This window comes from Heloderma suspectum, chromosome 3, assembly GCF_057233095.1.
Source record: "Heloderma suspectum isolate Gila_16-S chromosome 3, 16-S_ref, whole genome shotgun sequence".
NCBI lineage: Eukaryota > Metazoa > Chordata > Lepidosauria > Squamata > Helodermatidae > Heloderma > Heloderma suspectum.
The window spans coordinates 246954203-246981616 of NC_139460.1; the positions used below are offsets into that span (position 1 = coordinate 246954203).

General features: G+C 42.6%; 1 protein-coding gene across 12 annotated transcripts in view; it reads left to right on the plus strand.

The window, feature by feature from the left end:
• GFRA1 (GDNF family receptor alpha 1) overlaps nt 1–27414 on the plus strand; it is a 267696-nt gene that overhangs the window by 198809 nt on the left and 41473 nt on the right. For all 12 annotated transcript variants that reach the window (XM_084846133.1, XM_084846124.1, XM_084846132.1 and 9 more), the window contains exons 6-7: nt 15452–15561; nt 24299–24433. In XM_084846133.1, coding sequence (XP_084702259.1) covers nt 15452–15561; nt 24299–24433 — 245 coding nt within the window. The remainder of the gene's footprint in view (nt 1–15451; nt 15562–24298; nt 24434–27414) is intronic.

Below are 27414 nucleotides of genomic sequence, written 5' to 3' on the forward strand. Positions count from 1 at the left end.
AACTGACCCCTGACCTGAACTGAACTGACACACACACACCCAGCATATAATTGTGCATATTCTCAAACAACAAAAGACTCAAGTGCCCAGTGTCCCGGAGGCTCCTTGTCAAATGTCAATGCATTAGCAAAACAAAGGAGAGGAGAGGTGTAGCAGGCAGAATCAATGAGTGAGTCATAGAGATGACTCAACATGCTAATGGCTTACAGAATGAAAAATGGTGTAGCTGCAAGTGTTCATTTCAGAGATTTAAAGGTGTGCAAATTTGAGGCTTTGTGTGTGCACATCCCCTTTTGCACTTATCAATCTCAGAGTCAAAAAAAAAAATTGGCAAAGCTGCAACCGGTTCGTTGGGGCAATCATCAGCGATTGTCGAAGCACTCAGTGATTGACGAACAGGAGGAGAGTTTTGCAGCAGGGAGTTCTCACTTCCCTATGCTAGGAACTTGAGAGATCCAGCGCAGAGGCTGATGACATAGATCTGCGTGTGTGTGTGTGTGTGTGTATGCGTATATATATTTAAGCAAACTAGGGGTGGCCAACTTTGGGCGGTCCAGGGGCCATTTTTGTTCCCCACCCCTCCCATAGGCTTCACCTCTCCCCCATGGTGCTTAAAATATATATATTTTAAAAAATTAAAATGGCTTCCGAAGATGCTGTGGAATCCCAAAAGGATAGGAATTAACTTGTTTTTGAGCTAATTTTGCCTTTTTGGTTCTCCATGGTACCCACAGAACACGCAAAGGGTAAAAAAAAAAAAAAGCTTCAAAATGGCCCCTTCAGATACCATTTTGGTTTTTATTTTTATATACATAATTTGGGGGGGGGGGGCAGCATGGACCACATGTTTCCAGTCCTTGGTATATGCACATGTATATATGCATGCAAATTTAGAATTAGAATTTATTTACATTTCACTAATGTTAGCAAAAAAGAAAAACAACAGTGAAATTTAGAGTGCCTCTGAGCATATGCAAAATGCAGTTCTCTCACCACTGAGCAATTGCATTTTATCCCTCCCCAAATACTTAGTAGTGATAATATACATTCCACACAGATTACGGCCTCACCATTCCCTTTTTAGATATTAAGCACTGACCACACCTGTTGCAAGAAAACTACAACTGGATCACAGCCAGATTCTGTTTCCCTCCAACAACAATCCCTCCTCATTTTTCCATCCTCCAACAATACTTCATTGAACAGATGCTACCTCCTCCTCCTTATGTGGAAGCTCTCTTTGTCTCTTCCTCCCCATAACTTAATTTGTGCCAAGACTTCACCACAATTGAGCCAAGGAATCTGTTTTCAAAACTAGAGCTAAGTTATGGAGAAAGAACTTTGAGCATGTATGAAGTGCCTTTCCCTCACCGCTGAATCTAGATTCTATGACAAAACATGCACAGGACTGAACTGAAAGAGTAACTAAGTCAGTGGAGTAGAATGGGATGGGCAGTTCATTAAACCTGCAGTACCATGCTCAGAACTCAGGACTTATTTCTGAGTAGACATGCAGAGGATCAGGCTGCAAAAAATAACTTGGGCTGCAGTTCTATGTACACTTTCCTGAGAGAAAGCACCACTGACCATAATGGGACTTACTTGTGAGTAGACATATATAGGACTGTATAAGAGAGCAGTATTTATCTCCCTGCCCACCCCCATTAACTCTTGTTTTTATTAAAGCTTGCCATTCCATTGCTGGATAATGGCACCTGACAAACAAATAGCCCCGGATTCCTTTCTTTGCAACTGTGTGAACCCTCTTTTCCCAAAGAGTTGGATGAGGAGAAGGAAAGAATAAATCCTCTTGTCTGCTTGGATAAAGTCCAGTATAATTCAGGACATCTCTTACCCACCACCCTCCCCTCTTGAGAATTCCAAGACTTGCTCTGGATGAAATAAAAAGAGAAAGAAAGACCAGGGTAGGATAAGGGAGGAAAGAAGAGAAAAAGAAGAATAGTGATTGGAAATGGAGATGGGAGAGAGTTCCCCAAGCCAAGTAGCTCTTTTCGTAAGGGTAGCATTTCCAAGGAACTGAGGGTGGGGGGGTTGAAGGTTGCACGTACGTTAATTAACATTATGAAGTGAGGTAGCTGAGGGCTTGGGGGGGGGGTTTAAATGGTAAAACTTATTTAAAAGCCCCATCAAGCAGGGGCCATAGCTCAGTGGTACAGTACATGGTTTCATGCATAAGGTCCCAGGTTCGATCCCTAGCATCTCCACATAGGGCAGGTAGAACTCCTGCCTGAAACCCTGTAGAGGTGCTGCCAGTCACTGTCAACAATACTGGGCTAGATGGGCCAAAGGTGTGACTCAGTATAAGGCAGCTTCCTATGTTCCTATGGCAATGCCATGAGGCACTCTGCATGCAGCCTCCCCAGCACTTCCTGGAACATGACATCATATAGTCCTAACCCTCCTTTTGGTATAATCCGCTGCCTGCAGCTGTGTGGAAGAAGTTAAAAGGGGAGGGGGAGGGGGAAATAAGCTGTGGAAACTAAACCTTTTGCTGTGCAGAACCCACTGAACTTCGAGAGAACCCAAATGTTCCTGTTTCGGGCAGTAAAACCAATATTCCACAGGGAATACTTCCTGTTCTTCCCACTCCCTCTTCAACCTTTCATTGCAAGCAAGCTCCCAGCAGTAAGCATGTAAGAGTAGAAAGGTAGGGAGAGAGAAAAAATAATGTTGTGGAAGGAACATTGTAGACTGTGGAAGTAAAAATGGCAATGTCTCCTATAGTTTAAAAGGCCTTCATAGTACCTCCCTTATTGGTCTGCCAAGGGAGTGAGAACTAATACCTACTAGTCACTGCAAGGCTGCTGAGCTTAGGGTGAAGAGGCAGGCTTGTATTAATGCAGATGATGTCATTGAGGCATTTCGAAAGATGGGTGGAACAGTTCATAAGATCCAGGGCACATGTCCAGTTGTGCCCTTGTATAGCAACGCCCATGACATCAAGGCTTCAGAGGCAAGGTTTACATGCCTCACTTCCAGTTTTTCTTCAAATCAGATTAAAATCTGAGCCAGAGAAGAACTGCCAGCTTCTCTGACCTCTCAAGTCTCTCCTATTAAATTTAATGGATAAATCTTCAAAATAGGAAGAACTAAGAGAATGAGAGGTAGGTAATTGTTCTGGGTCTCAGACTGACGTGGAAAAATTATCTGAGTAAGTTCTGATTTCTTTTAGAAGATCTTGGATGATTTCCAAATAAATTCAAGGTGAGCCCAGGAAATGGAACAAAATGACTCAATGGTTTGGATGTGTGTGATGAGAATAAGCCACAGTGAGGCTCAGGCTCACATGCTTCTCTTTCCTCTGGGCAACCATGAGGAGGTCAGAAGCTTTCGCTTCCATCCTTGCTTAACTACAGCTTGTTGTGTCATCCGAACTTGACAAACCATGGTTAATTTTAACTGTCATTTGTTTGAAACATGGGTGATGAAGCTGGCTTGTTTAACTAAGCTATAATTAGGGTTTCAGACAAGTTGCTTCCAATCTCCCGATCACAACCATTATTTCTTAAAATAAATATGTAATTAAAATATACTCACATGTTGACCTCCATTTTCATTTCTGATTAATCTGATTTGAGCCTGGGGAAGCTCACCCATCTTTAAGCACAATCAACTTGGGAGTTGTTATAAAGTGTAAATATATGAGTTTATTGATTATCTTTTTTCACTCAGGGGGAAAAGGAGATGGAGTCTCAAAGGAGCACAAGAATATAGACTTACGTGGCCCAGCACATTTCAAAAAATTCTTCTTCATTGGCATTTAATGCACAAAACAAAACCATGCTCTGTAAACAAAGAAAACATTCAAATATGGTTGAGGACACAGTGCTGTGCATAGAAATGCCCATGAGGAAGAAATTTTGAAAATGCATTATTTATTATTATTTATTTAGAATATTTTTGGATTACTGTTCCACGCAATGCGTGCTTGAGGTGATGTACAAATAGAAAGAATATACATAAATTAAGACTGAACAGCTTTTTGTAAAATAAAACCTGGGATTAATAGTAAAATCAGAGTGGCATTTTCTATTAAAAGCTTTGTGGGTCAATGTGGTCTTTACCAGTCATCTAAAGGGCAATGAAGAGGAGGCTAAACTCCCTGGGGAGAGAGTTCCACAACTGGGGTTCTGCTTCACACAAGGCCCTGTTTCTGATACCTCCCAACCTCACCTCTCTAGGACATGGGATACATCACAGAGCTTCAGATGATGAACATGCATTTTGGACAGGCTCATATGGGAGGACGTGGTATTTCAGATATCCTGGCCCCAAGCTGTTTAGGACAGCCTTCCCCAACCTGGTGCCCTCCAGAGGTGTTGGACTACAACTCACAGCATGCCCCATACAAACACCTCTGGAGGGCACCACCTTGAGTAAGGCTGGCTTAGGGCCTTAAAGTAAGAAGCAGCACCTGAATTGGGCTTGGAAACAAACTGGAAGCCAGTGCAGCTGTTTAAGATCAGTGTTCCATTGTGTGTAAAACACATGCCAGATTAGAACCTGACCGCCATGTTTTGCACTAGCTGAAATTTCTGGACATTCTTAAAGGGCAGCCCCATGTAGTAGAGCATATTACAGCAATCTAAAGATGGGGTGATTAAGGTAGGAACCACTGTGGCCAGATCTGCCTTCCACAGGAAGGACACAGCAGGCATAGTAGCTAAAGCTGGGCAAAGGGACTCCTGGCTCCTGCCACTACCTGACCATCCAAGAGCAGTGCTTTTAAAGCTTTATTTTTGTGCACCTTTGATGCTTTAGTTCTGTTTTTCTCCGTGTTGTTGGTGCCTTACCTCCTTCCCACTCTCTCTGGCAAACATATTTTCCTCCGTCAGCTTTGCAGCTAGGAGGAGTGCTTGATCCTGCCTGACTTTGAAGGCTTTTTATCACTACACCAACCATGAGTTTCACACACACACACAGATCCATCCAACCACCTAGACTGCAGTTTTTTTTTCATAGGGTTCTACTTGCTCACTAGTATATTTATAACAACACAACTTACATTACAAATGAGTTCAAAACCTCTTCAGTTACTGTTTGAATCACCTGTAGATCCAACAAGGTCTGGATCAATAAATACTAAAAAGAAAAAATGCACAGAAGTTTTGCACAATTTGCTGACCTCAGAGGCACTTTACAAATAGCACACACTGGTTTTGTCACAGTTCAGTTATGCAACCATTAAAAAGGCCAAAGTGATAATTGCTTCAGATCATTTCCAAACATCAACTATTCTGAATAAAGAAAGGTTTAAAGGTCTCAACTATTTTGCTTACAACAGCATCACATTAAATGCATGCTTATGTTTGCACAGAAAAGTAATAGGTATCATTTGCTTTTAAAATAAGTACTCAAAGCCTCTTAATTTTTCTTGTGGAATATTGGGAATATAAGAATCATTAAGAAGGGGATCTACCTTTCTCATGCCTGTTTTTCCCCCCTGCTGAAAACATACACGTATCTATTTTAAATGTATCCTTGTATTCTCGTGATTTCCAGATGTTAATTAACAGTACCAGACAGATGGATTCTCTCCCTCTCTCTGTCTCCTAATATGATTGTTAACCCAGCCTCTCCTTCTTTGATCCTCGACTTTGCCATCAAGTAGATAACTTTATTCCCTGGCTGCCTCCATTCAACAGCCCTTTAACCTCTGGAGCTTACTTGCTGACCCAGCTAACTCTCTGCATTGGTTAGTGGCAGTAAGGCAATTAAGCACAGGGTGAAAAACAAGGACCTCAGCCAAAGTTAAACCAACACTAAATTTAAAGGTTGTTAAAAAAAAAAAAAAACACTTATTTTTTTTAGAAGGGGGCAATTGATACAGGAAGTTTTAGGGAGGGTGAACTAATTTTAAAATAACTTTAACAGTTAACCAGAAGAGTAATAGGACATGCAAATAAGATAGGAAAATGCATCCATATAAACCTAGTCTAGACTTTTTTTCTACTCAAGCCAATACTTATGGATACAGTAGTTCCAGGTAGGGATGTATGAAAATTTTGGTTTTGCTCACAAAACATGTGAGCATGCCCTGTCCAAAGCCCCAAATGTGAGCACAAGCACGTGTCCACCAAAAATATTTGCAGATTTTCACACATGTGTTCACAGTTGTCTCGTTCCTAATTCAAAGTTTGATTTGTGCAAATTTCCTGATTTGTGCAAATTTTCTTAGTAGACTGAATCAGCCCAGCTTTAGCCTATGGAGGAAATTTGCGCAAATCTCCCGTTCAATCGCTGCTCAATTTGCGCAGTTTCCAGTTCACGCAGAGCAAGCAGCGATCCTAAAAGCAAACAGGAATCAGGCCCAAGACGAGCAGTGAGACCACATTTGGAGAATCCTGGCCATCTTGAACATTGCCCGTTCTCCCTTCCCTACTTCCGGCTCAACAATAGTTTTGTTTGTTTGTTTATTTTTAGTCCATCCAGGAACAAATTCACTGCCATGTGAATTGTGCAACCCTTCTACTTCAGCTTCTCTTGTCCTCGGAGCCTGGGTCCAGCTGGAACTCTATCTTGGCTTCTTTGTTCTGATTCAGCTCTTTCTTTTTTACTCCAACAGCACTCCAACTCTAAGAGAACTCTATTTGCTAGCTTTACCTATATACGTTATTTTAACTCCCCTCCCAACCTCTTGGCCTTTCAGATGGGCAACAGATTTCTGATTCCCATAATTCTAAAGTTTCCCTCCACCACCACCTGCCCCCTTATGTTTCAGTTCCATGGGCTGAACTTTTGACCCTCCTGTGAGGAACAGCCTTCAGTTCAAAGCAACTATTTTACAATCAAGGGCAGATCACAAAATGGCAGAACAGTTAAATTCCTTCACTAATACCATTTGATTCGCCTTCACAGAACTGTGACGTTCTTTCCAAACTCTTCACTTCTGTTACATATGTTGGGATCTGTGCTGTTTACATGGAAACTATTTGTTGACTGTCATTGTGTGTTCATGTCTGATTACTGTGAACAGATCTATATGGTTTTGCCTAAAGCAGGACTGGGCAACGCACAGCATGTGGGCTACATGTGTCCCCCCGCTGCCCTTTTTTGTGCCCCCCACTCTCCCCACCACCACCCTGCCACTGAATTTGCAGCCAAAATTTGGAGGCACAGGAGTGGCAGCAAGGAAAAACACCCGTTATTTAAAAGACAACGGTGGCAGTTTACCACCCAAATTGGTGCCATGGCAGCAGCAAAAAGCAAAATAAAGCAAAATAACCTCTTTTTCTCACTGCCCTCCAAACCCCTACTTTTTGCCTTTTAAGTGGAGGCTATTTTTCCTTGGTGGCACGGCAGGAGTGTGGCATCCAGGAGTGGCACTACGGGCCTCCCTCCACAATCACCCCTGGACATCGCCCATCCCTGCCTTAAAGCAATGTCTGATCAGAGCTGGGACACAACAAGAGAATGTTAATAAGTCTTATCGGGCAAGATGGGAACAAGTGTTTATGAGATCTGTGCATCTTGAGTGGGAGAGAAGTCAGAATCTGAAAGGTGGTACACCCAGCCCCTCCTCTCAGCTAAGGCGTCTGTGTCATTAACCTGGACGGGGAGGGAAAAAAGAATGAAAATAAAACAGAGTGGAAGATGTGGCAAACTATGCATGCACAGACCACTGTCTGTACAATGTCTGGAAGTCGAAAAAGAAGGGAGTAGCAGGCTGCTAACATTTGGTGCTACTTCACAAGCAGGGCCAGGTAATTTGAAACTCCAAAATCTGGGGAGAAATTTCCATGGGGTCATAAGCATCCCTGTTGCTTACTCCAGTGGGGCCACAACTGGAATGTCAGAATAGCATACCTAAGTTTTCCAAGTATTTTCCCCATCTCTGATCAATGCTAGCCTACTTCCTCCTTTTGCTATTCTGTACTATGCAATCCCAAGGTAAACAATAAATTATAAAAATTAATCAAATAATGTTTTTCTCTTTATCTGGGTTCCCCTGTCCTGATATGAACTATGCATTTTGGAGATTTCTGGTTGAATAGATTGCTGCTCCTAGAAGAATAGTAGAACTATATGCATTAAGATAAGCCTTTGAACTTTTGCAAGCTTGCCCATCCATCTCTTCTTCCAATCCACTCAATAAAGCACATTAGTTCTCTTTACAGGGGTAGATCAAATGATAATAGCAAACAAAATTAATTAGCCTCCAGAGGCTTTTCCTTTAAAAAAAAAAAGTTGCAAGAATCTACAGATTTCTTTTTTTGTTTGTTTTTTCTCCCAATGGTAAAATGTATACACAGGAAAATTACATAAAGTGACATCTGAGAGAGAGAATATTCATGGTCTCAGGAACCTTTACTTCTCCCACAATGATTTGCTGAGATTTAAAGGTACGCCTTTGCAGGGAGTTCTCCTGCACAGATCCTGTAGAAGGAATAGGAGCTATACAGGAATGTGGTACCTTGTACTGGGTTGTATCCTCAGATATGAAATATTTCCTTGGATGTTTGTATTTAAGTTAATAGTATTGTTCCCCTTTCATGTATGTAAAATCTGAAGCTGAATTACTTTTTTCATATACTGCTACATGTTGACAAGACAGATAATACCGTACACTTGAGTAGGAAATCTAAATATTTTACAATTGGACCAACATGGAAACTAGGGTGGCTACTTACATATCACCAAAAAGGGGACACAAGAAGTCATAGATTTGCATAATATTTAAATAGCCTAATTTATATGTATAGATACAAATTTAGAAATAATTACTATAACTTAAATATTTCACCATAGCGGGGAAGACTGTGACCAGGTTACCTGTGTGCCTGTTCAGTCTGGTGTCCAGGAGTTGTTGTCGGCATCTTCAGGGCCTCTGCTCTCCCTGCTTTTGGTTCTGTGTCTTTAAACTGGACTTGGACTGGCCAGCTCTTCAAATAGATGACTGTCCTCTGTAAAGTAGGACACATAGCCACCTTAATAGAATGGCTAACAATTAAGTGGCATGTTCATGATTGACCTGCATTTGTAGAATATGTTGGTATGAGAGAGATCATATTTTGTTTGAGGCTATGGAGTTTTGCTCTTAATTTAGGGGACATTTAGAGTATAGGTCTAAATTACAGTATAGTTCAGTGGTGAGGCACACACTTCATGTGACTAAGGTCCCAGGTTCAGTTGCAGGCATCTGCAGGAGATTACTCTCTAGCATCATAGTTGATAATACCCACTCTCAAGAGAGCTACTGCCACTCAGAGTATTCAGACTTCCCATCTGCCATGTGTTCAGTGTGTCCTGCTCTAGGGATGTACGAAACTCATTTACCTTTTGCGGAATTTTTCACAGTGGGGGGGAGGTGCTCTGTCCCTCCCCCCGTAATCCTCGACAGGGGGGAGGCAATCTGGTCCTCCCCCCTGGAATCCTGCCCGGCCAGCTCTGCTCCGCAGCGGCTCTGTGGAGCAGCCGGCCAGGGCCATCCGCAGCTGGATTTCCGGCCGCAGACGGGCTGCTGCGGCCGCCATTTGCATCCAGACAGGCTGCCGTGATAGGCTATGCAAATATTTACGTAGCCTATCACGGCTAACCCCCTCCCCAAAAAACCAGCGTACGCAAATGGCAGCAGCTACGGCAGCCGCCATTTGCGTTCCCTATTTTTTGCCGTTCTAGCCTACGTAAATATTTACGTAGGCTAGAACGGCAAAAAATAGGGAACGCAAATAGCGGCCACCGTAGCTGCTGCCATTTGCGTATGCTGGTTTTTTGGGGAGGGGGTTAGCCATGATAGGCTACGTAAATACTTACGTAGCCTATCACAGCTGCAAGGATGCCAATGGCTGTTCCGCTAACTGGAATCCATGGTGGAATTCTCTGCCATCCTTATCCTGCTCTAGACTGAGTCTTGGCTCTTTGAAAGCAAATACAGGGAACAATGCAGTAGACTAGTCAATTTGGCAAGCAAATGATCAAGCACACAGATTTCAGTCCAAGGAGGTTTAGGCTAAGGCAAGAGTGGTCAACATCCAGTCAAAGGTCAGAACACAAGCAGGCAGGCAACAAGGATCAGGCAACAACAAGAGTGGTCAAGGTAACAGGCAAGAGGTCAAACAGTAAACCAGTCAGGTACATTACTGAGTTCAGAAGCAGGGTCAAGGAACAGTCCAGAGTCAGTAGCACAGAGCAGCCAACACAAGGCACAGAAAACAAGATAGCAAATACTGGAAGTAACAAAGACATTATTTCTATCAGCTCTCAAGTTGCCAGTGAGAGCTGATATAGCTCAAGCTACTAGAACCCCACCCAGTGCTCAGCTGCTTCCTGTTAGAGGCTCATGAAGAGGGCCTGACTCATGAGTAGTCCTCTTCAGTAAGCAAGCACTCCTTCGCCTGGCCACCATTCTATCATGGACCTTATGGCGTTGGCATTCTCGGCGGCTAGGTGGTTGTTCAGCATCTTCCTCTGCCTCAGAAGCTGAACTCTCCACCTCTCTAGGAGGCAGATTCAAAGGCATCACCCCTGAGGGTCCTGGACTGTCCTGGCTACTGCCAGAGTCTCCTGAGGGGCCGACTGGCTGTGATGGTTCTGGCTCCTCCTCTGAGGACAACTCTGGTGGCAGTATGACACCTGGGCCCATGACACTGAATGTGTGGCAGGGCAGCAGAATCACTCTGCTAGCCAACCCATTTATGCACTCTCTGGCCACACCGCTTGCAGCCACATGTTCAGTGTTAGCATGAAGGGGACTTACGTATTGTAGGGCTGCTCCACGCAAGCAGGAGCACTGATTGTCTGTTCCCTCCACAGAGGAGAAGGTCTGAGTAAGAAAAGGGATGATTGGATAAGATTTGTTCATGTGTTGCGTGAAATGTTTCCTTTCTCAGCACTCTAAGCATATAAGCTGTTGGGTTGTTTTTGTGTGTTTGTTTTACTTACTGATTTAGGGATATTATGCAAAGTTCACCGGATGGTTGTCTTTCCATCTTACAGCTAGGAAAATACAAAGCTGCCTTATACTGAGTCTGGCCATGGGTCCATCTAGCCCAGTACTGTCGACACTGCCTGGCAGCAGCTGTCCAGGGTGACTGGCAGGAGTCTTTCCTCGCCCTCCTTGGAGATGCCAGGGACTGAACCCGGGACCTTCCGCATGCAAAGCAAGCGCTCTGCCACTGAGCCACAGCCACCTATAGCATTTAAGCCAAAGTGGCCATCATGTGCCGTTCATTGAAACAACCACTAAGAGAACTTTGGTTTCCTGATTCCAACGTGTGTGTGAATATTTCCATATTTCCATGCAGAGTATTAGTTCATGTAGTTCTTCCCAGTGCAGCATTCTCCTTCAGTTTATTATACTGTCAGCCATTTCTTTCATTAATAGCCTATTCCTGAGAGCACAAACTATCATAGGATTGGGTGTAAGCACAGCTGTATATACTCTGCACAAACAAGAACGAGAAGACTGATTTCTGTGCCAAGGTGAACTGAATTCTCTGCCAAGAAAGTTGCATTCTATAACCTGTGTACATTATGCAAATTGAGCATGTTTGCATATCTTTGCTTACTTTATATAATTGTGTTTGTGCTGGCCATGGGAGAGGGAAGGAGCTATGAAAGGTATGGAAGTGCCATCCCCTTGATCATTAGAAATTTACAGTGCAATCCCATACAGTGCAATCCCATACTAAGAAGTAACCCACTGAGTTCAGTGGGGCTTAGTCCTAGGTAAGTGAGTAATGGAATATAGAGTTAATCAGCGCTCCTCTTTCCTTGAGGTTTCATCAGGCACTGCTCACACACTTTCAAGCCTATCTTCCCTCCCCTTAAGGGATAGAAACATACTTTAAAACTAAATTAAAGGGTTGAAAACGGTTAGCTCCTCCTTCATGCAGACTCCTACACCCTCAAAATCTGTTCCAGAGGATTGAGAGATCTGTCAGAGCTGGGGGGGGGGGGGATGGCAGCTGGAGGAGGGAAGAGAGGAGGGGAAAATCCCATTGCACAAGTAGGAATGCTGACCATATAACCCAAAATATCTTGGGACCAGAATATCTAAAGGAACGTCTTTTCCCATATGAACCTGCTCGGATCCTTATCAGAAGACTTCCTCTGGATGCCCCCACCAATGGAGACTAGATGGGTGGCTACAAGACAGAATGCTGTCTCAGTTGTGGCACCCCACGTATGGAATGACCTCCCCAAAAGTGTTCACCTGGCACCTAAATTGTTATCTTTTCTGCACCAGGCAAAGGCCTTTCTTTTCTCCCAGGCATTCTAGAGAACTACTTCTAGATTTTATTGCTGTTTTTTTTTAATTCCTGTGTTGTTTTGTATTGTATTGTGTTGTATTCCTTTAAATATTTGTATTGTATTTTACATTTTAAGTGTTTCTATGGCATCTTAGTTTTCTAGCTGTTTGTAACCTGCCCAGAAAACATTGGTTATTAGGCAGATCAAAATATAATAAATAAATAAATCATTTTCATGACATTGGATTTCATGCAACAGTCAGATTCTAACAGCCCAATTCTGTGCATACCCTGCTCCATATCTCTTGCCAGTTGAAGTGCAGCAGGTGCTCAGAAAGATCAGGGCCTTCTTACTGGTGGCACTGGCAATGCCCCAGGGATGCCCTCCTGGCCCCAATATTGTGTATAATTATATGCCTTACAAGAACCTGGCTTTTTAAAAAGACCTTTGGAATTGCCTAGGTTTTTTTTTTAAATATTGCTGCTTTCTTATTACTGCAGTTGAGATTGTTTTCCCTTTTTATTGGTTGATTCTTAATTTACTATTGCTGTGTCTCTTCTTTGATTATTTCCGTAATCTGCTGGTGCTGTTTTTGTTTTAAAGATTTTCCTTTTACCCAGTTTGAGGTCATTCAAAATGGACAATAGACAGACACGCACTCTCACACACACACAAAACAAATAATACTGGTAAAACATTTACCTGGACATCTCAAAGCGTTCAGTGGGACTTGCTTTGAAGTATGTGTGACCACAGTTGCAGGATTAGGATGCCAAATTTGGTACTCGGTGTGTCTGGATACCAGCTATGCATAATCATAGATTCTTCATGGTCTCTGTGATTCACATATGCATCTGCACAGAACAGTCATTCAGAACATTCTAGAGCTAAACAGAGTTTAGTTCCTTGAAGCTCACTCTCACCACAACCTCAGTGCCAACATCTGCATTGTCCTGTTGCTTCTGGAATCTCTCAGCCTGCAGGTCAACAAAGAAAAATCCTGTCTCATCTTATCTCGAACCTGACGTTCATAGGGGCACTTCTCCTCCTGTCCAACCACACTTTTCTCTGTTTCCCTTGCCTCTCGGATCTCATCACAATGAGCAGTTGGAAGATCAGGCTCCTGGGCCTGGAGACTCTTCATCTCACTGCATGGAGAGTGGGCAACCTCACTAATTCTCCAACAAGGTCCTAGAAGTAATGACAGTTTCATGCAAACCATCCACCCAGGCCTTAGATGCCAACAAGTGGAAGGCTCTTCTGAAATTTCTCACTCCAACAGAACCGAAATCCTGTGGTCTACCTAGTATATTAAACTTCCTTCTTTCTTTGAAATCTAGAAATTTAGCTCTTCCCCATTATCAAAGTTTACTTAGCAGCCATATTAACTAATCATGAAAATATTGAGGTTTTCTCTCTCTTCTCACACCCTCACATTAAATGATTCCTTAAAGGACTTGCTAATCTCTATCCAGCAGACTTCCTGCAGGTCCCAGCCTGGAGTCTGTCCATGGTACTGGCTCAGTTAATGGCCAAACCCTTTGAACCTATGGCCACAGTCAACCTTAGGCTCCTCACAATGAAAGTCATTTTCGTCATTGCTATTACTTTGGCACAAAGAGCGAGAGCAAAGTATGTGGTCCAATGTATAACGAACCATTCCTAACTTTTCATAGGGACAAAGTAGTGCTATGCCCGGACTGCTCCTTTCTTCCAAAGGTTTTCTTACCATTGCATTTAACTCATGATATCATACTACCAACTTTCCTTCCTCGATCTCCCTCCCTGATGGAGGTCAAACATCGTTCCCTAGATATTAGAAGGGAATCTAATTTGTCTGCCACTCTGGGCCCAAGAAGGGCCACCCGGTGTCATCACAATGGTTTGCCAAGTGGGTGGCTTCAGCCATCAACTGGCATGCCTACAAGTACAGGGTCACTTGATTAGAGCCATGGCATCCTCTGCCGCTTTCCTCAACTGTGTAGCGCAGCAACGTGGGCTCAGCCCTCTACCTTCCTCCAACATTACCACCTGGATATCGCAGCTCACACTGATGCGGCTTTGGGCAAAGTGGTGCTTTCTTCAATACTGCTGTGACATCTCCATCCTCTGGGAAGTTCAGTCACCCATATGTGTGAGTCACAGAGACTATGAAGAAGAAGGACAGGTTGCTTACCTGTAACTGTGATTCTTCAAGTGGTCATCTGTGAACTCACACAACCCACCCTCCTCCCTGTTTGGAGGCCTCCACACCTTTCTTTATTCCTCCACTGCGGCAGGCTCGGAACTGAGTCAAGTGGGAGCCACGCCTGAAGCGTTCTCGGGCGGGGGGGGACTCCCGCCCTAAAACTCTGTTTAGTCCTAGAATGTTCGGAATGATTTTCTGTGCAGGTGCATAACACATTTGTGTGAGTTCACAGATGATCACTTGAAGAAACACAGTTCCAGGTAAGCAACCTGTCCTTACAAATAGCCACATTTTTAAGGTTCTTGTCCTCCATCTTAAACATTGCCACAGTGGCAATTGTCAGTGCTGGTGTTCCCGGCTTCTTAAGAAGTTATGAGGTGGTTCAGTTGCAGAGGAGGCTTGGATTGCAGCAAGCTTTTTACATGTGGCATCATACCAATGAGCCCTAGAGCACAAACGTGAATGCTATTGTGCACCTTTCTTTTTTATAAGTAAAACTATACAGGGGGGCTTAAATGGCAAGTGAAACAGTGATGTCCTGCCATTTGTAAGATGCCACTGTAGCTATTAACAGTGCAAACCACTTAACAACGAGGCTCCCAGACATTTGCTACATGATCAATTAACCCACTTGCTTGGATGGACGTGGTTTCCTTCTTATAGATTTCAATCTCTGATAAAGAAATGCACCAAGTGAACACTTAATTGATGGATTCAGCGGTTGTCCATCCTTAGCGGGAACATTCTGAGTGCTCTGTCATGTATAAAATGTGTATTTTCTAGAGCTGTGTTTGTGGTGGGGCGCGGGGGGCAGGAGTGGTTGTCAGTTTATACCTTGACACTTTTTGGCTATGCGGCATTGAGATAAACACTATGTTGTTGTTTTTAAAAAGTCACCCATCACAGTTTGGATGTGTATAGTATATGTGTCTAAAGGAGAATTAAGTATTGACAAAAAAGAGCGAAGAATGCAAAAGGTAAGACTGCCTGGAGGTTTAGGTGTGTTTTTTTTAAGATATGTATTTTTTTCTTCTTCTTACCACATTACAGATCTCGCCTTGCAGATTTTATCGCAAACTGCCAGCCAGAGACACAGACTATTAGTAGCTGTCTGAAGGAAAACTATGCTGACTGCCTGCTCGCTTATTCGGGGCTTATTGGTAAGATCTTTTTTCTGGGTTGGTTTTTGCAGGAAGTGGGGGTGGGAAGTAAGGCTTTGTTTGGTGTGTGGTTTGAAAAAAGAAACAAAAGAATTGAAAGAAAAACAAAACAAACCCAGGCATTTTGAAGATTTCATTGAAAATCAAAAATAAAATACTCGTGGACGAAACTTCAGTGTGTAGTTCAGCTCTAAGAGTTATTTTCTATTTTCTTTTGAGTTATATTTAATTGAATTCCCAAAGCTGTAATCCTAAGCATAAAGTAAAGATGGCATGTAGAAATGAAAGCAAACAGACAAAAGAATAGAACGTCTGCTAGGAAGGGGAGAAATGGAATGAAAGAAACAGTACTCATTAAGTACTGTTAGACTGCATTCTTATGCGCATGTACCTGGGACTAAGAGCCGCTGAAAACAAGGAGGGCCAAAACAGACATTGCTTTAAATCTGTGTCTAGCAGCTACATCTTTTAATTTTTTTTTTACTGTAGAGTAGGTTCAGCCACATCAGCATGTGCAAAGAAGACTACCTCCACAACTGAGTTGGAACAGTTGGCTGCTAAGATTTAGGAATGTCATTACCCCATTCTCCTTTAGCTGATTTTGTTTGCACAACGGAGCCCCGCTTACCTTCATCTCAGGGCCACAGCACACATTATGGTTATACCTTTGGGTACCTCTGAAGATGACCTCCCCATTATTAATGTTTGCAAGTACTGACCATATGACTTGTCCCCATCATGTTTTGAGTTTTCATGCCTCCACTCCACATTCCTGGTGGTGACTGGTGGGTATGAAACGTTCATACATAACGTTTCATACATAACGTTCATAACGTTCATACATAACGTTCATACATAACGTCCATAATGTTTCATTACGTTATGAAACTCATAACAATGAGTTGGACAATGACTGTGGTGAGAATATAACAAGTGGCATGGCTTGTTTAACCACAGGAAGAGACTTCTGTCAACATCCCAGTGGCAGCTGTTAACACGCTCTGGCCCTCTGTAGGATTCATTTTATGCAGGCATTCAAGGCCACATGTGCCAGCCCTGTCCTTTGACTTTACAGCACTGAGTGATAAAGCCTGAAGGGAAATTGCAACCATATTCAGCTGAATGCAGTTACAATCCTCCCAATGATCAAGAATCCTGCACATGCTAGTAATGTGGGGGGGGGGGTGCACACAGCCCTAAGGCTCCACCACACAATGAGTTTTTAATGCCTGCTGTGTATGGCTTTTGTTTTTCCTATATTTAGGATGCAGTCCTGTGGCTGCTAAATGGCGGCTAGATAGGCATAGGATTTTTTGGCTTTCTATGTGCCGTCTGGCTTCCCCCCACCCCCCCACTCTGAGGTGCCCTGGCTAGACAGCCAGAATCGGCCATCTAGCCACAAATGCAGGGCAGCTGGAGCGTGGTGGAGAAGATCCCCTCCGTGGTCTGCCCGCCCTGCATTGGAGAGTTGGTCACCTCCAAATTCAGAGGCGGCCGACTATCCCCATAGGATTGCACCCTTAGGTAGAAAAATTAATTGTAAATACTTGTATTTAGTGTTTATGTTTATCTGAATCTCTAGTTATGCAATCTTTGGAATATCCTGCAAGTAACTTGGATAAAGTTGTACTTTGGTATCGAAATAGCTTCTTCTTGTTTCTTGGGATACAGTTGCCTTGATGAATGAAACCAAGCGTAATCCATTTATCTTCTAATTTGCTTCCAACCACTCTTTGCAAGTGATCCTCTATGGTCCTTATTAAACCATTTCTGAGGTACCTGTCATTACCAGTGAAGACAAAACTATCCCTTCAGATCTTCTTCTTAGTTAACATTTGGTTTTATCATTGCTACCTCTGTTTGAATGGCTGTCAAGTACATCAGACATTACTTCAGGGCAAGACCGTGGAACTGATATTGTGCTAGATTCTGAGTGGAAGATTCATCTTGAGGAAGTGAATGTTTGGAATATAGCAGTCAGATGACAGAGTAAGTGTGAGTCTGTGAGAGTGAAACTTGAAAAAAAAAACAGCACAAAGGCTACATATTCGATTTGTTTCAAGTTCAGAGTCTGCACCTGTCATGAAACATTCCTGATTATTTCTGGTAGGTGTGGAAACTACAGTTCAGACTCCTGTCACATTTAAATCCTTCCTGATGAGATACCACTTGAGGGGAAAATGAATTAAACAGAATGCTCTTGTTCAGAAAGTAGATGTATTAAGATTTATTAGTGGAGCACTTTTGGGGTGGGGGTGGGGATGAACGATTCAGTGCACCTGACATCCATAAACTGTGACATTTCAAGAATGTGTGTATGTAGATATGTACTAGTTAATTAGCACCTTTCTATTCTTCTGATGAAAATAGTTCTGTGTTACTCATAGGCTTGCATATTCTTTCGCCAACAAATACTGATCAAAGAAATGCTACTACCCCCACTGGATGTTTCCTTTTATCATTTTCTTGGGCCAGAATGGCAACATTTCTCTATACAGTCCACTTATATGAAAATGGTAAATAGGTATCATGACTGGGAAAGTATGATAGCTTTGAAGAGTCTCTTGAATGACTTTTATGGACACAAATGCTAAAGGATGACTTAACTAGCTGCAGATAAAAGAGGTTGACTCTTGTACAAAGGACTTGAGTATCTTAGACATCAGATCCAATCAACTGATGTATGGATCCTAGCTGCTGGCAAGAAATAACTTTGGTACTAATGGATAACTCAGAATAACAGCTGCTGGCAAGTAGTTCCCAGACACAGTGACTTTTGCTGAGGATTTTATTGGAGCCATTATGCATTTTAACCTTAAGGATAACCCAGTTCCTGCAGAGAGGTACTTTTATGTTTCCATGGGCAAAGATACTGCACAAATGCTAGAAGAAAGACTGCAGAAACACTCTCTGGCATTGAGATCAAGGGAATTGGTCCCTAAGGAAGCAAAATCAAGTGGAGATCTGACTTGGGAGGAAAATACACATTCTTCTTCCTTGTGAGCAGCCCCAAGACACAGACAGGAGGATGGAAACTGACTAGTGTAACAAGAGTTCATGCCTTGCTTACTGCACTTACTCTGAAAAATTTGCAGTCTTCCAAAATCAGGCTTTCACTTTTTCGGAATACCATCAGACTAGTGTAAAGCTAGACTAAATTCATCACCATAAGGGCACTTTTTGTGATTGCAGGGCTGCGATTGTCAAGATTTCTCTGTTGCCTTCTTGGCAATGAATTGTCCTATCCATATCCATACAGAATTAGATTTTATTCGATTTAATACCTTGCCCTTTAGATATCTACCCTCACAGAACAGCTTACAATAACCAATACTAACTCACACACACACACACACACACACACACACACACACACACAAATATAAAATATATAATATATATAGGCAGCGTACAAGACAAAAGCACACACAAAATGAATACAATTAAACTTTTTAAGAATATATTCAATAAACATGCATATAAAAACTGAGATTCCCAATAAAAAACAATAAAACTATATGAAATATAAAACAAGAGCAGCAAATAAAATAGTTAAGGAACAATCCCTAAAATCATCCCAAAGTTGACCGGAATAAAAAGTCTTCAGGGTTCTCAAAAATAAATAAATAGAGGCGGTCATATGTATTTCCCTGAGGAGAAAGTTCCAAATCAACAGGACCACCACAGAAAAGGCCATGCCCCTAATAATCACTAGTCTAATCGCTCTTGCTGAAGGCCCAAAGAGCAGAGCCTCAGAACCCAATCGCAAGTCAATGACAGCTAGGTTTCAAATATTATGCTGAGCATGTGGAGTGCCGCCACATGGAAACATTTTTCAGTTGCTTCCACATGGGAGCCATGTTTAAGTCATAACATATTTAGTCAGTCTGAAGACTAACACTCATGACAGCTTCCCATGTTAGGTAACATTTACCTCTCCCTTTTTGCACAGCTTGGTTTTAGCTGTGATTACCTCCGTGGTTAATTTCTTGGAATCATAAGTCCATAGCAACTTTACGCATTTATCAAGTGGGAGAGCAACACGAGAACACTTCATGACATGAAAATGATGGGCAACAATCACGTCAGTTTTCCGTATTAAAGCAGTCATTTATTTATTTCATTTCTATACCACCCAATAGCCAAAGCTCTCTTGCCGGTTCACAAAAATTGGAAACTGGGTCTGATATTCTTTGATGCGCAGGGAACAAACGCTGTGTTCAAATTGCATGTATTAGTGAGAGCCAGATGGCTTAATCATAGCTTATACTGCTTACTAATAAAAGAAAGATAGTGATTTGTTTTTGTATTATGCTTTTTGGTCATTTCTAATTTGCACTGATACAAATGGCAAAATGTTTGCTGTCTGTGATAGAAAAGATAAGTGGGAACTGCAACACAAGGTTGCCATGTAAAGTGTTCACGTTCAGTGTTCCTGCCAGCCATGTCTTCTTTCAGGATACTCCATCCCATTCCCTCTCCCCCTGGTATTCCATCCCCCACCCCCTCAACAGTCACTCATCATTCTGCGGGCACTGAGCCTGCTCAGTCTTCAACAGGCTGTGTTGGGTAGATGCATGGAAAGGGGGTGTGTTGCACCCCCAGTTTCACCCCATCCCCCAATATGTTTTGTACTTCAGCAAACCTTGCTATTCCCCTGAGCATGCTATATCTCCCTCTTGTTTCTCCATAGTCCTGTTTTGGCTACATAGCCACCATAATTCAGCACCTAGGACCACCGTTAGTACTTATGACTAGAGAACACCTTGAAATAGATGCAGTTTGCCCACCAACCATAAAGCCCCATAAATATCCATGTGTGAGAGAGGGGTGGAGAGGAGAAAACATGTGGCTGGAGTCCAAGATGCCAGCTAGAAGAATAAAACAAAGGCAGGCCGACACAAGAAATAATATAATCTGCTTGGTTTCACTTCTGCACCCCCAGCTCCAGGTTTATATTCCTTCCAGGACCGTGTGAGGAGTTTTCCTGTCTTTCAACTGTATTTTTATTATATATAAATTGGGAGCACTGAATAAACATACACTCCATCTTACCTTTCCCATCCTCTGTGATCCTAGCCATAACTTGGCAGCATTTCCATATTTGCCTTTTAGCATTTTAGACGCTGGTTTTATTCATTTATTTCCTATTCTGTTTGGAAATATTTGGTGCTGTCCAGAAAGTACATAATCCTTTTTTTAAAAAAAAACTCTGTTTATGCTCACTTTACCATTGCTCAACTTTACAGAGTTACGAGGATCTTCCTCCTCTGCAGCAGCACACACCCCTCCCCCCAAAGCATGTCACAGGAATAATGTACATTCTACCATTCCTGTGAAATATTTTTTCTAAATGCCACTGAAGGCAATGGCAAAACTCGCATTGATTTTAATGGATCTGGATTACACCTAAATTCAAATTTAAATTGTATCTAATATTCTCTGGAAAAGACCCTGATGCTGGGAAAGACTGAAGGCAAAAGGAGAAGGGGAAGGCAGAGGATGAGATGGCTAGATAGCATCACTGATGCAATGAATATGGACTTGAGCGTGCTCCGGGAGAGAGCTCAGGACAGGAAGGCCTGGCGTGCTATGGTCCATGGGGTCACGAAGAGTTGGACACGACTGAACGACTTGAACAACAACAATATTGAATGAGAAGGAAATAATGAGAAACATTTACTTTGAACAGTGCCTCAAATAGGGCATCTTTATTCTCTGTTGTGAGCTCATACATTTTCCTACAAATCAGAGTGGCTGATGATGATTTTCCATAAATGCTGGTATTTTATCTGTTTATTAACTTGAGTGAAACAATTTTTCTGGAGAAGGAAACATGAATGGATTGTTATTTACACCCTATACTCCAGTGGAGGCTGGTGGCTCCAGCTCCAGAGGGGTGGTGATTCTATTCTGGGTTTTAGTTAGAACCAGCCAGGACACTAAAGGTACTGTCCAAGGTGCTGAACCCATTTGGGGGATAGGATTCAGCACCTTGGATAGCACCTTTAGAGTCCTGGCTTGTTCTAGGGTTCAGAACCTTGGACAGCACTTTTAGTGTCCCTGCTGGTTCTAACTAAAACTCAGAATGGAATCACCGCCCCTCTGAAACTGGAGCCACCGACCACCACTATACTCTCTTTTCTCTGCCCCCAGTCCCATTGCAGACTGTCACACCTTTAGTCAAATCCTCATTGGCTGCTCTGTGTGCAGATGGACGCTTCATTCTTTATTCCCAATTTGCACTGTGCAAGCAGCAGATGGGTCATCTGAATCATCTGTCATATGCCCAGCCGTCAGTTTGATGTGCCAGTGCAACCATTCTTGATGTGGGTAGAGCAAGCTCGCTGCCAAATTGCATTTTGTGCTTGCAGTGAAATGTTGAACACTTTCCCATGTACCGTGAAGTCTAGAGTAAAAATCGATATGGCCAAACACGTTAGGTGCTCAAGTAAACTAGCACTTTGATGTCCCTCCTACTCCTGCCCCACTGGACACATGAAACATTAATATGAACATATTCTTACTTTAGTGGGTACCTACTCCCCACTTCCTTCGATCCATCCCTATGAGGATTTTGCTTTTAGAAACATTTCCAATAACAGCTCTCCTATCTTGTTTCCATAAACCTAATTCTGTCCTTTCATTTTCCCTTTGAATTTCTGTATTTATTATACATATATTTTACATTGTTTAAATATTGCACTGACATCTCCAAATGTCTAGCTATTCTACTTGCATTTATTTGAATTTAACAGCTTCCCTGGACACTTGATTCTTTATAGCTGATTGCACTGTGCATGTGGCACCTGGGTCAGCGGACTAGTCCATCATAAGCACATCCTTCAATTTATCCCTCCTATTTATCTTTCATCAAGCTTTGATTAATAGTGCTTGTGATAGTTGCCCATTCGAATGCATTCCCCCCACCTGCATTTCATTAATCCAAAATTGTGTTACTGAAGATTTGCCATGCTTCTGCAGACATTGGAAAGTTATCTTAACTAGAGCTGTTAGTCAAAATTTGAAAGTGGATTCTGATTTTCCATCTAATTCAATAGACCCTGACAGCAAAACAAAAACATCCTTATGGTTATTATGCCCACTTGTATATAACTATTCCCGCCCCCCCCCCTCCATGGCAGCTATTAATGGTTGCATTTCATTGCCTCCCATTTCATATGTGGTGAAGTGGTGGCTAATCTGTTCAATTTCTGTCGGGTTCCTGGTGATAGAAAGGATGCATTTTGCTAACGATGATGCATATTGCTAGAATGCATATTTCTAATACAGCTGCATTTTCTCTCGATTCACACCATAGTCTTTTTTTTTTAATCCTGAAGCTGTCTGGTACCCAGAACAATTATTTACCATGATTATTTACCCCCACCCCACCCCCAATCTAGCTAAAGGACTTGGCTTCACACAGCCTGGAATAGCCTTTAGTTTGATACAGCAGAGCCTTCAAGAAAACACCAGCTGTCAAAGCTGGGCTCATTGTGCCTGCCCTGTCTGTGTGCCCACTGGCACCCCTAAGCACAGAACATGTCATGGTGACCCATATAGCCCCCAAGGGAGGGCTCTGTCTGCTCCATTCCCCTGTGGGAGGGGGCTGCCCCACAGCAGGAAGGGAAGGGGAAGACGTATAATTTGTCCCTTGGACAACTAACCTCCCCTGACTTCAGACTCTTATCAATTGCAGCGCTCTGCATGGATTAGGGAACTTTGCCTGTAGTGACTGAAAATGTTATTGAAGGCTTCAACCACATGGACACATTTAAATAAATTAAAAGTACTTAATGTGTTTTAAAAACAAAACAACCCAGGGACCCCTTAGTATGCATGCCAAGGTTTCATAGTCTTCATGCTATATCACTGACAGATGGACAGATACACACACACACACACACCTTCTTTCAGTTAAACACACACATACGGGATACAGGTCTACACAGAGAAAACACAACTCTCTTCTTGCCAGTCACATTTCTGAGAAAAGTTTAACCTCTTTTGTCTGTCCAAAACATCTAAAGTATTCCCACAGAACAAAACATGCTCTGGATCAGTTTTGTATTCTATCATTTAAGAAGTGCAAGTAAAGTTTGTTCTGGCTTCTTTTTTTCTTTCTTTGCTCTTTTTTTGCATAGCAACAACTCTAATTAACAATCACTAATTCCTGCCTTGCTTTAAATGTATAGAATTCTCAAAATAAATTAGGTTGCTTGTATTGGACTAGCCATGGGCGGATTTCAGCCACTTAAAAATACTCCTAATCCTCCGAAGTCACTTGGTCCTTTCTGTGGCATTATTATTTTTACTTCAGATTATCCAAACATTGGTTGTTTCTCAGGCTCACAGAATAAATGAAGGTTGTCATGTTGTTCCATTTCATTATTGCTTCAGAATAAGTGATGCTCCTTTTTATTTACATTGCTTTAGTTAAAACATTACTTCAACATTTGGATAATATTTGAAGAATAGTCTGCCTGCAGATTCAGGCAGCCATCACTGTTATTTGTTCTGTCCTCATACTCTTCTGCATAAATGATGTCATAATTACAAAAAAAATAAATTCTGACCTCAGAATGAAGGATAGTGGTGGTGTTTACATTGTAATCCAGCTGTGTTTCCCTCACGTACAAGATGATATTCACTTCATGTTTGGGTTTCTTAGATGATGGTAGATTATTGAAAAAGAAATAATCATACAGAATGACATTTTTGCTTTTGTCAATAGGCACGGTTATGACACCAAATTATTTAAACTATAACAGTCTCAGCGTCGCTCCGTGGTGTGATTGCAGCAACAGCGGCAATGACCTAGAAGAATGTCGTAAATTTCTGAATTTCTTCCAGGATAATATATGCCTTAGTGAGTACAATATTTATTTTTTCTAAAATATTTTCATGAATTTGCTGATACAGTAATAACATGTGCTGGAACTCCAGATGTGGGGCTTGTTTACATAATCAAGTTTCAAGGTCTGTTTTCTCAGGATTGTTATGCTGAGGAGCTGAGTCCTTTCTAAATGAAGAAAATTCTGGGATATTTCTTGTGCAGCACAGCTTCATTAGCTCTTTTGAGTGATTCACTGATTGCTGTGTTTCTCTATGGACTGTCTGAACTCAACGTATCAGAGTGAACTACCCTGATATTTTTATATGGTCTCTGAGACCTGCTTTGTGTGTTTTCTAGGCAACATAGTAGCCACCAAAGTATATATGGTTGGGCTACATGTTGCAGCATAAGAAAAGTCCCACTGGATCAGACCAAAGGTCCATTTAGTTCAGCATCCTGTTTCCCACTTTGGCCAACCAGTAGCTTCTGGGAACCCCACAAGGAGGACATGAAGCCAATAAGTTCACTTTTGCTGTTGTTACCCAGCAAGTGGTATTCAGCAAGTGTTACCCAGCAAGTGGTATACTGCCTCTGACTCAGGAAGTCACATATAGCCATCACGGCTGGTAGCCATTGATATACTTACTTCCCATGAATTTGTCTTGTCCCCTTTTAAAGCCTTCTGAGCTAGTGGCCATCACTACATCTTCTGGCAATGTATCCCATAAATTAATTATGGATTGTGTGAAGAAATGCTCCCTTCTCTCTGTCCTGAATGTCTTATTGATCAGTTTCTATCAGTAGTAACATGTGTGCGGGAGATTCACGTGGGTTACTTCCCACACCCAGCGGTCCCAGCGTGACACACTTGATTGGCCCTTGCATTCTGCAACTGCTTGGTGCAACGTGGAGTCCAACCACACCTATTTTTCTTTCTTTATTTGAGCCGTTACCACATTGATAACCTATTCATAAGACCCTATGCAGGGTTGAAAGACAGATGATTCAAGTCACCAGATTTTGCTAGGGGACTTGAATCTCCCTCTTTTTTAGCAGTCATTGATTTGCTTCTTGAGACATTTAAACAAAACACAGTTATTTAGAGAGGTCACATAGACAATGGAACTACCCCAGATGAATTCATCCCAGGGTAGCTTGGTTGCCACATATTAAGAAGGATTTTACCATACATCATGTTCAGATCTCAGAAGTATGGTAAAATACATGGTCAAACAGTTGTATGGGCTCAGAGAGGCATATCTTCTTTTTACATATTACATTGCATGGGCTCAGCAATAACTTGTGTACACCTGGAAAAAAAATAGCCATGTCAAGCATTAGCTGGCAGTTTGTCCTCTTCACGTGTGTCATTATGGCTGTTTCAGATGAATGAGTCTCAGGCCCGTGAGTTTCTCCTCTGGCACAGTGAGGAGATCAGAACTTTTTGCTTCCGTTTTCAACTAACCACAGTTTATTATGTGTGAACTGTAGTTAATTAGTCTTAACTATGGTTTAGGAAAACAAGCCTACTTTATACCATGTTTTCTGAACCTGGCTCATTTCCCTAAAGTTCAACCGTAAACCATAGTTATGACTAACCACAGTTAGGGACGGACGGACTTATCACCGCCCAGCTTCCTTGGGTGCTCACTGAGCTGCTGCCACTGCCCGCCCCTGTTCGCAACACTGTGCGAGCTTCTAAACGGAAGCCGCGGAGCTGCCCACCCTCATAGTAAGCAGCCATTGTGTGCAACTTCCAGAACTTCAACTATTTTCAATGTTGCATAATTGGTGGCCATAAAGGCACCATTTGTTGTTGTTCAGTCGTTCAGTCGTGTCCGACTCTTCGTGACCCCATGGACCATAGCACGCTAGGCCTTCCTGTCCTGCGCTGTCTCCCGGAGCGTGCTGAAGTCCATATTCATTGCATCAGTGATGCTATCTAGCCATCTCATCCTCTGCCGTCCCCTTCTCCTTTTGCCTTCAATCTTTCCCAGCATCAGGGTCTTTACCAGTGGCTTTTCTCTTCACATTAGGTGGCCAAAATATTTGAACTTCAGCTTCAGTATCTGTCCTTCCAATGAGCAGTCAGGGTTGATTTCCTTTAGGAAAGGCACCATTTACCCAACTTTAAAAATACAGAAGTTCTGTAGCCACCATTGTTGTTCATAATGGCGGCTGCTGGAGTCCCCGTCAGAGAGAAGAAGGGGTCAACAGTGATCTATGCCTCCACCACCTCTCAAGGCTTGCCAGGCAGCAGGGGCAGGAGTCGTGCCTACTGCTCCTTCTCCGCTCCTTGCAAGGAGGGCAGGACAGGGGGTTAAGGGTGACTCCCGCCTCCACCGGCTCTCAAGGCTTGACAGGCGATGTTAACCCCTTGTTCTTTGCTCCTTGCAATGAGAGGAGAACGTCCTTGCCAGGTGGGGAGAACCTGCCAGACCTGCTCGCCAGGCACGGGGCTGCTTGGCGAGCGGGTCCAGGTGTGCACAGAGGCTTGGTGAGCCAGTCTGGGTGTGCGAGCAAGGGGGAGTTCATGAGACTCCACCCCTTTCCTGGACTCCCGCGACATCCCTAACCGCAGTTCCAGTTTCACATATAAGAAATGGATAACTGAAAGAGGAAGTGAAACCTTCCAACCTCTTCATGACAGCTCCAGAGAAGAAGAGGGAAGGAGGGAGCACTTAGGCTCAAGGCCCGTGCTAAATGATAATTTAGCATTATGTCCAAATCCAACATTATCTCCAGGTAAGAAAAATATAATTTGGGAACTTGGAAGTGGCCTTGAGTTGTGAATTTTGAATTTTAATTAAATGTGAAAAGCTAATAGACTGTTAGAGACCTGTTTGGCAAGTTAGAAACATGCTTTGGGATCATTCCACATAAATGCAGTTAAAACTGTTTCTTAAAAAGAATCAGTTGTGTAGACTTTTGGAGGCCTAGCAATGCTCCCTCTCACCTGTTGAGGCATGTCTACATTCTTAATTGTTTTAATAATTTACTAATGTGCTCATTTG